The 10,223-nt window shown below is 35.2% G+C and overlaps 2 protein-coding genes across 2 annotated transcripts; both read right to left on the minus strand.

Moving 5' to 3' along the window:
- Window positions 1-2,669: 2,669 nt before the first annotated feature.
- On the minus strand, window positions 2,670-4,050 carry LOC141720783 (uncharacterized). Its single transcript, XM_074523396.1, has 5 exons — window positions 3,963-4,050; window positions 3,757-3,858; window positions 3,582-3,648; window positions 3,406-3,504; window positions 2,670-3,093 (listed from the first exon to the last, which is right to left on the minus strand). The coding sequence occupies exons 1-5, from the start codon at window positions 3,986-3,988 to the stop codon at window positions 3,004-3,006; spliced, it is 384 nt and encodes a 127-aa protein (XP_074379497.1). The 5' UTR covers window positions 3,989-4,050; the 3' UTR covers window positions 2,670-3,003.
- A 2,976-nt stretch (window positions 4,051-7,026) lies between these two features.
- Window positions 7,027-9,406, minus strand: LOC141706595 (uncharacterized). Its single transcript, XM_074509365.1, has 3 exons — window positions 7,992-9,406; window positions 7,791-7,896; window positions 7,027-7,704 (listed from the first exon to the last, which is right to left on the minus strand). Exons 1-3 carry the CDS (start codon window positions 9,404-9,406, stop codon window positions 7,027-7,029), a joined length of 2,199 nt encoding a protein of 732 aa, XP_074365466.1.
- Between the last annotated feature and the right edge of the window lie 817 nt (window positions 9,407-10,223).

Genomic DNA, 10,223 nt, shown 5'->3' on the forward strand with positions numbered 1-10,223 from the left:
GTAAACTGTCCACCACTTTGCATAATATTATAATATAGTTGCATAATGCTAATAAGAAAAGTTAACAAAAAAAGTAAACACACAAACATATATATAGGAGATAGTAAATCATAATACAAGAATTCATTGTTACTAAAACAAAGAAAACAGATGTACTAATTATTTTTAGAGAACTAGATATATCATTAGTCCATTTGAAAACAGAAAATTAGATATAATTAAAGCATCTTTACACAATTACAGCCTCTCTCTCCCTCTCTCTCTTCCACTCACTCTCCCCCTCTCCCTCTCCTTGTTTCACACTCTCTCTCCCTCTCCCTCTCTTTGATTCAATATCCCTCTCTCTCTCTCTCACTCTCTTTCAATATCCCCTCTCTCTCTCACCACGAACAAAATAATATATATACATTACCTTTGGATACGTCTCCTCCTGCCAATCACTACTAGAAATATGGGATCAGACATCGGTTCTGAACCAATGTTAAAAAAATCTGAACCGATGTCTTCGCGTGTGATGTTAAATGTCATCAGCCTTTGACATCGGTTAACAGTCGATGTCTATTACAGTGCTATACATCGGTTTTAAGATTAAATGTGATGTCTTTACAACAAATTTCAGCTTATATTACAGTATTTCTAGTTGAATATGAGTATATTATGAGGTATTTATCCATTAAAACATGAAACCTACAAGCTTTAAAAAACCATTTATTAAAATTCTTTCGAACAAACCGATGTGAAATGCTAGATCAGACATTGGTTAGATTAGTTGCCCGATGTGAAATATTTGATCAGACATCGGTTAAATTAGCCCCCCGATGTTAAATGATGGATAAGACATGGGTGTTCTTCACGAAACCGATGTTAAATCTTTTTGTTTAACATCAGCCAGTTTCTCTAACCAATGTTTACTCTTTAATATTGTAAAATTTAAGACATCAGCTTCATTTTAAGTTCGATGTTATTTGACTTAAAATACATTGAGTTTCTTTTCAAAACCGATGTCAAATGACTATTTCACATCAGTTTTTTAGTTTTTTTTCATTTAATATTATTTTACATGATGTCTTTTGTACATTTTTTACATCGGTTTACATGCACCATTGTGATGTTAATGTTCTATAAATTGCATGCCATTCTGGTACTATTTACAGGCACAGGGAACCAAAATAATGCAACATTCCAACAAAAAACATCCAAACAGAAACATAAAGGTACTCATCCAAATTACAAGTCTAATACCAAAATATTACTCATACCATACTATACATACATTTCAAATAAAATACAAGCATTCCATTAGCCAACTCATACTATACTAATTTTTAAGTACCCTATTCTTAAATTCCGACAACTCCATCTAATTTAGTCAATCAACCCAATTCCGACAAACTATAGAAGAGTCTGACTTCTGCATGATCAAACCAAAGAGGAGCAAATTAACCCTGCATGCCGATGATACCTGAAACAGTGATAACAGATCATAAATTAATATCATAGCACACAAACAACACATAATTTCTAGCTACCTAATAAAATTAAAAAAATACATAATTCCTAGCTACCTAATATATAATAGACAATTTACAATTAATTCATTGTCAACTGAAGACTTACCACAGGCCACCATTCCACCAGCATTTCTGGTGCTTTTGCATATTGCTCTTTAAAAGCATATTGCTCTGGTAGAAGTCAAAGATAAAGACTCTGGAGTACTCTAATACATAAACAAGCCATAAAACAAAAAAAAACTATATATTACATAGGTAAGAGCTCTATTGCATTACTAATACTTTTTTTTAACAAGATTGAACTATAACTTATATTTAACCACAGACATCCTTAACTATTTACCTAACTTGGAGATGAGTCAGATTTTTATAAACTCTTCACTACTAAAAATATGGGATCAGACATCGGTTCTGAACCGATGTTAAAAAAAAACTGAACCGATGTCTTCGTGTGTGATGTTAAATGTCATCAGGCTTTGACATCGGTTCACAGCCGATGTCTATTACAGTGTTATACATCGGTTTTAAGAATAATTCTGATGTCTTTGCAAAAAATTTCATCTTATATTACAGTATTTCTAGGTGAATATGAGTATATTATGGGGTAATTATCCATTAAAACATGAAACCTACAAGCTCTAAAAGATATTTTTTTAAAAATCTTTCAAACAAACCGATGTGAAAATCTAGATCAGACATCGGTTATGTTATCTGACCGATGTGAAATGGTCCATCAGACATCGGGTACTTTTATCAACCGATGTAAAATAATGGGTTAGACATCGGTTTCGTTCATTTGGTGATGTTAAATCCTTTTGTTTAACATCAGTGTTTTTTCTAACTGATGTTTAATCTTTAATATTGTAAAATTTAAGACATCAGCTATTGAAAATTCGATGTTATTTGGCTTAAAATACATTAATTTTTTTACAGAACCGATGTCAAATGACTATTTGACATTAGTTTTTGTAGTTCTTTTTCTTATAATATTATTTCACCTGATGTCTTTTGTTCATTTTTACATCGGTTTTAAATTACCATTCTGATGTTAATATATGTACTGTAAATTGCATATGCCATCCTGGTACTATTAATAGCCCAGGGAACCAATTGCATTTTCAACCAGAAAAATACCAACAATATGCAATACATCCAACCAAATTTGTAAAAATATAGAGGTATACATTGATACCAAATTTACTAACATTCAATCCAACAAGAGCTCAATTCGGACATTACATTCCAAGTCTAAAATAAACATCCCAACTAAAAACAATAAAACCCAAATTCTCTAGTTATTACATCCAACATTCTAAACATGTTTGACTAGTTAATATGTACCACTTGTCAAATTTCGACAATTCCAAACATAAATCAGAATGATGGATGTAATTGTCACCAAACATCCCTTAATTAACCACCAACCACCAGCAAACACAATATCAATTCACATAGTTCAGAGGAAAGCTATATATATAGATACTTATCATTTTTACATCTTGTCTTGGATAAATTCAAGCACCTCCATCCGCACCTCATCCAGCTCCTGCCTTGTGTAGGACTTTCGAGTTTTGGCTGCCCACTATAAAACACACGTAAAAATTAGCAACCAGAATATTATTAACCAGAATTGCCATATGTATAATTAAAAATAAACAGAACCAACTATTTATAATTTAACCAGAAGAGGACCTTTTCTATATTTAACCATAAATTTCTTCGTTAATCCAAAACTATATACCAGATAGTTCCTTATCACTAATAAAAACAAGATCCATCTGGAAATCACTAATAATAAAAACTGATAATAAAATGGCACTCATATTTATCTGTCCTGAAAAACTACACAAAAAAATTCTACATGCCATCTATCGGAAATGATTTGCATATATACCTTGGTAGTAAAAGATAGCTCCTTATCAGCAATGATATCTTTCATGTATCGCATTATAACATAGCCACATTCAACCCCTCCTGGTTGTTTGGGAGATCCCTGTTACAATATAAAATCTGAATTAGCACCAGAAATTAATTAAAATTACAAAGTGATAAAAAATACAAAAAACTTACAAGAAGATTCTTTATCTGAGGAGCTTTATTTCCCCTTCCAGTTTGAGCATTGTAGGATTTCATCGCTCTACATTGCAGAACAACAATAATATACATGATTATTTTTCAAAAGGGAGAATATTTACTATATATATATATATATATTTATATATAGTAATTAACAGAAATATATTACTCTGTTAATGATTTTTCCAACTCATCAAAATGTGTTGGATGTGGCAGAGGGTTCAGAATATAAATGTCGCCATCCCAAATTACAACCAAAATCCAGTGGCAACTATGTTTATAAAAAAGAAAAAAGAAAAACACAAGTCAGAAATTTTAAAAAAACTACCTAAATATATTAATTTGTAAAAGCATGTCTAAATTAAAATTACTTACTTATGATTATGTGGCATGAAGTACATGCGATAGGGACTACTCTCTTTCAACCGATTAACAAAATAAGAATGAAAAGATTTGTTCAACGTAAATGTAGCTCCTGGATCGAAAAATCCATATAAGACCATATCATCATTCTTCCTCTCAATCTTAATCAGTCTTTGCAAGAGCCTACCAGGGAGTGAATTACATTACTTATAATATCCGTATAAAACATGAATATTGAATATATAACGATAAAAAATTAAGTTACGCCATATAAGCAGATATTGCAGCTTGGCCAATCATATCGAACTCCAACAATGCTTTCACATTTTCATGCAATATATAAATTATTTTCTCAGTCCCAAACACGTCCGAATCACACGGAATTGGTATTGACTCCCCAGTGGCTTTCATGAAGACTGCAGCATGTTTGTATAACACCTTGTACTGCTTTGGCACATTCTTGTTTAGCTTTATTTTTCTATAATCATCTTGAAGTTTCTGCAACTCATCTTTTCGCTTAGACTGCCCCTGCAACACTTCCTTTTTCTTTTTCTACACAGAATTAAATAAAACAAGAATAATCGGTTATTATTGACATAACTACTATAGAATGCAACAATCAATTCAGAGTATATTGACATAATTTTTATATAACATACCGCCACAGTTGGGTAGATGATCAATTCACGAGGCCATGCTACGTGAGAGCCAACTGCTTGGCGTACAACCTCAATTTCACCAGGTATGGGCACTGGAACCGACGCCTCTGGCTGGATGTGTCCGTCAACCGACACACGAACATGTCCGGGCTTTAGAGGCACTCCGTGTACTGAAACATTCATCTCTTCGTGATCATCAAAAACTATTCCAAAAGCAACCTTGTTCTCTATGCAATCCAGTGCAAGCTCACATGACTGTGGACCCTACATTATAGTGAGGGATCAATTTAATTTTATTGCATAAATCCCAAGTCTGTAGGCATATATCTAGTAGATCTTAATAATATTTTACCTTCTTTCCGCTCGGAGGAGAGGGGTCAAAACCAACAAAGTCTTCATCATTTACCAACAACTGTTTGGCACTCAGCGGTTTAACAGCAACTCCAACATTCCGCTTATCAGCAGCTCCCTCTTTATTAACAGGTACTTGATAACTTGATTTGTCAGAGAACATAGGAGAGTGACCATTCGAAGCATTAACCAAGGCCTTAAGTTCAGCCATCTCCCGCTGATTTCTTTCCAACTGATCCAACAACTCTGCCTTGGTAATTTTAGTCTTTTTCGCTTTCGGCAAATTGAAGAATGCTGTTGGAGTGACAAAGCCGCCAACCCCTCGAACCCTTCCTGCGTGCTCAGGAGTCTGAAGTGCCGTAGTCAACACATCTTCTGTTCCATGTGGAACAAATTCACCCTTCTCCTTCAGTTTAAGTAACTCAGCCTGTAAAATAAATACAAACAATTAGTGCATTATTTATGACGCAATTATCTTTGAAGGGAATGCAGTATTAAAAATATCACTTACAATTCTCGCATTTCTTTCCGCTTGCTCTTCAGTAAGCTCATCAGGATTCTTTGGCATCCTAGCCTTCCACCAAAAAATTGCACGATCAGGTTTCTCTTTCCGCTTTAAGTTCCCTTTCTTTATCTGTTAAAAAAGAGAAAATGTTTAAACTCCCTTAAAACTTAGAATTGCAAAGCCAAATAGATATGGTTCTTACTTCTTCTTCTCGCAAACCAATATACCCCTTCCTTGACAAGCGGTGATGATATTTCCATTTACCCACTCTATTGCTCTGTAACTTATGTTGTTCCTGCACCAAAATAAATTAGTAAAAATTAATAAATATTATTTAACCAAAATCTATTTAATCATTTAGCAAGTAAAATGGCAATCATGTATATTTTATTAGTAGAATATATTCATACCAGCCATTTGGGGCTCGTCCTCTCTGCAACAAATTTCTTCCAAGGTTCTTTACCAACAAACGCATACTTCTTCGGAGGCTTCATCAATTTCTTCTTTTTTCCAATAAATGGCATCACATATTTTGCAGTTAAATCAGCTTTAAACTACCTCCATTTTTCACCTGCCGATTGTAGCACAAGCTTCTCACTTTCTGGGGCAATTTTGAATGTGTCCTAAAGAGCCACATAATATAAATTAGCCACATAATTTACAGTCACAATTTAAATAAAATGAAGAAGTCAACAAGGGATATAATTTACCTGGACATCATCCCATAATTTTGCTTTTAGATCATAATCCACTTTTGGCCAGTTTTCAGTGTCGATTGGAATCATTGTCCTTGCGAGCATTCCTATGTAAGACTGTAAAGTAGGCCTGGTATTTCCGATGGGAACTCCAAAATCATTGTATCTAACTTTAAATTTCTTTCCCCGAGCTTTCTTCACCACTACTTTGTGAAGAGCTGAAACACCACGCGCACCTTCTAGCCTTTTTTTTGCAGATTCAGAAGTGGTCATCATTTCTTCACAACTACTTTGAGTTTGATATTGTGGAGGGACTTGAACCAACTTTTCATTACAAGTCTCTGAAGTTTTGACATCAGGAACAATCTCATCATCAACCTTTTCAGAGTTATTCTTCCTGTCATTTTCTTCGAAAATTACTTTCTTGGCTTTTTGCTTCTTTGCCATTTTACTCCCTTAGTCTGCATTAAATTGAATAATAAAGCCATCAGTTGAACAATATATTTTCAGTCCGTCATTAATTACAGTCAAACATAAATAATAAATTGTAAAATCAGCAAGTACGAATACAACTATACAAGAACAATAATTTACCTAAACTGCAATCAGTAATTAATCACATCCGAAATAACTCTAAAGTATTTTATAGAAGTATAATTAAATAATGCAAAATAATTAAAGAAAAAATAATGCCATCAATCAGTAATTATGGATGAACTACTTATATGATTATAACAATGCAAAACAAAAGAAAAAAAATTAACAATATATTTTACACATTATAACACAATTAAAGGCAAATATATATGGTTCATTCAGTCATTCAAATTCCCATTTAGATATATATTTTACATAAAGCTACATCATCAGTCAGTAACGACATTAGGTGCAGGAGTTTTAGTAGCAGTATTTTTAATCCAAATTCCCTCAACATTAGGTCTAGCAGTATGAGCGACATCATCAGTAGTGACATCAGTTGCGGGGATTTCAGTGCAGAATGGGGGATGTTCCATGATCGTGTCTCCTAAGTCATCTTTATTATACAATTCTTGGTAGTCTCGAGTTGTGGAGGACAGAACAATAGACCAGGTAGCATCAACGGGATCTTCAAGGTAAAACACTTGCTTGACTTGGTCAACAGAAACATATTTATCTTTTTTGTGACCTTGTCGACTAAAATCCACAAGTGTGAACCCAGGATCATCAACCCTTATTCCTTTATCATTACTTGCCCATTTACACAGGAACAAGGGAGCTTTGAATGCATGGTAGTCTAATTCCCATATCTCTTGTATGATACCGTAAAATGTCAAATCACTTTCTACGGGGTTCAAGTCCTTGGCACTAGAAACCTGGACCGCTTTAGCAATGACAGACACCCCGCTGTTTTGAACAACGCGTATGTCATCTCGTTCCTTTATAAAATATCGCACTCCATTCACTAGATAACCTTGATAAGTTAGTACTGAAAATGATGGCTTGGCAGCGAGCCATCTTATCGTATCTGAAACACCTTTGTTGTTCTCCCTTAGTTCATCATTCACCTACAGATATGATAAGAAATTTTAAATCCTAAATAGCTAATAGTCGTCATTACACTACAGATCAAAGAACCTAATACAACACTGACTTTGTTTTGAAACCAATCAGCAAAGAGCCGATTGTGCTCTCTCATGAGCCAATGTAAGCTTTTCCTTTTCCCTCGGTGAATTTCTTCAAGATATTCCTTATGCATTCTGAAAAATGCATATGGAATGATATATTAAAGACACATTACAAGACTAATTATTGGATAATGAGGAATTGAAAACAACAAACTGCATAAACTCACAGAATATATGGAAACACTTCAGCGTTGTTTAGAAGGACATGTAGATGTGCTTCATCTCGCTCCTTCTCTTCCACTGATTTTATTATCACAGCGGATAATGGACCTGATATCTTATTATCTTGGTCCTTTGGAAGACCGGCAGTGGAGTAATTCTGACTAAGAAACTCGGTGCAGAATTCTACGGACTCTTGTCCAAGGTAACTCTCTGCCATACAACCTTCGGGATAATAACGGTTTCGAACATAACTCTTTAGTACTTTATTAAACCGTTCAAACACATACATCCACCTATAAAATACTGGTCCACATAAGCGTAGTTCCTGGACTAAGTGGACTACTATATGTACCATTACATCAAAAAATGACGCATGGAAAACCTTTTCTAGATCGCACAAGGTTAGTATAACATCTGACTGCAGCTTATCCAGTTTTGACACGTCTACTACTTTGTTGCACAAAGCATTAAAAAAGAAACACAATCTAATAATTGTGACCCTAACATGCTTCGGAAGAACGGAGCGTATTGCAACCGAGAGTAATTGTTGGAGAAGAATGTGGCAATCATGTGATTTCAGCCCGTAAATATTCAAATCAGGCATGGAAACACAATTTTTTATGTTCGATGCATGTCCGTATGGAAGTTTCATCGACATTAATGATGACAAGAAAGTCCTTTTTTCTGCCTTTGACAAAGTAAAGGGAGAAGGAGGCAAATAGGTTTTCTTTACTCCTACTTGGGGAGCCAAATCAGATCTAACGCCCATTTCCATCATATCACGACGGGCTGCCGCACTATCCTTTGTCTTATGGCGCATATTTATTAATGTGCCAATCAGACTATCACATACATTCTTCTCGACATGCATGACATCAATACAGTGCCTAACATGGTGAAATTTCCAGTATTCTAACTCGAAAAATACTGACTTTTTCTTCCATGGACTTTCAACCTTCTTTGCCTTCTTCATTTTCTTCCCAAATTCAAATTTGATTTGTTCTTGCTCTGCTAACACTTCTTCTCCGGATAGGGTTCGACGCGGCTGCCCAAACTCTTGTTGTCCATTAAAAGCAGCCTTCTGCCTTCTATAAGGATGATGTAGAGGCAAATATCGACGATGCCCTTGATAGCACATTTTCCTACTATGAGTCAAAAATTTAGCTACGGTGTCATCTCCACAAACTGGACAACACTTATAACCCTTATTAACGCAGCCAGATAAATTTGCGTAAGCAGGGAAGTCATTTATCGTCCACATTAAAACTGCTTTTAAAGTGAAAAATGATTTATTATACGCGTCATACATATTTGGTTCCCCTTCCTTCCAAAGCTTTTTTAAATCATCAATCATCGGTTGTAAGTAGATGTCGATGTTATTACCAGGCTCATGCGGGCCAGGGACCAATATCGACAACATCATAAATTTTCTTTTCATACATAACAGGGAGGAAGATTGTAAGTCACCAATATGACTGGCCAGCAACTATATCTATTAGATAGGCCATTATTGTGCGGGTTTACACCATCCGCCGATAAAGCCAATCGAAGGTTTCTCGGTTCACTACCAAAGGATGGCCACCTATAATCTATATTTTTCCAAGATGGAGAGTCGGCTGGATGTCGCATTTTACCATCTTGTGTCCGCTGTTGCGCATGCCAACACATTAGTTTAGCGGTGGAAGGAGATTTAAACATACGTTTAAATCTAGGAATTATTGGAAAATACCACATGACTTTGGCTGGAAGATTAATCCTCTCTTCACCTTTCTTTGTCAACTTCCACCGAGAAAGTCGACACTTAGGACACTTGGTTGCATCAGCATGTACACCCCTGTACAGTACACAGTCATTCGGACATGAATGGAACTTTATATACTCTAGACCTAAATTGGAGAGGGTTTTTTTTGCTTCATATGCATTACTAGGTAACACATTATCTTTGGGAAGTAGAGACCCAACAGAAGAAAGGAGGTCAGTGAAGGCACTATCGGTAATACCAAACCTAGATTTCCAGTTATGCAACTTCAACATCGACTCTAACTTAGTACAGTCACTACCCTCATATAGAGGTTGCTCAACATCGGCTACGAACCTCCTAAACTGATATGAATCATTATCATATTGACTCGAGTTATATGCCGCTTCACAAACATCAACAGTTTCCGAAGCAGCGACATGCTCCTGATCTTGCTCTGACGCTTCATCAGAGGCTTGCTCAGGAGGTGGGTCTGGAG

The sequence above is a fragment of the Apium graveolens genome, chromosome 1 (assembly GCF_009905375.1).
Source record: "Apium graveolens cultivar Ventura chromosome 1, ASM990537v1, whole genome shotgun sequence".
Taxonomy (NCBI): Eukaryota; Viridiplantae; Streptophyta; class Magnoliopsida; order Apiales; family Apiaceae; genus Apium; species Apium graveolens.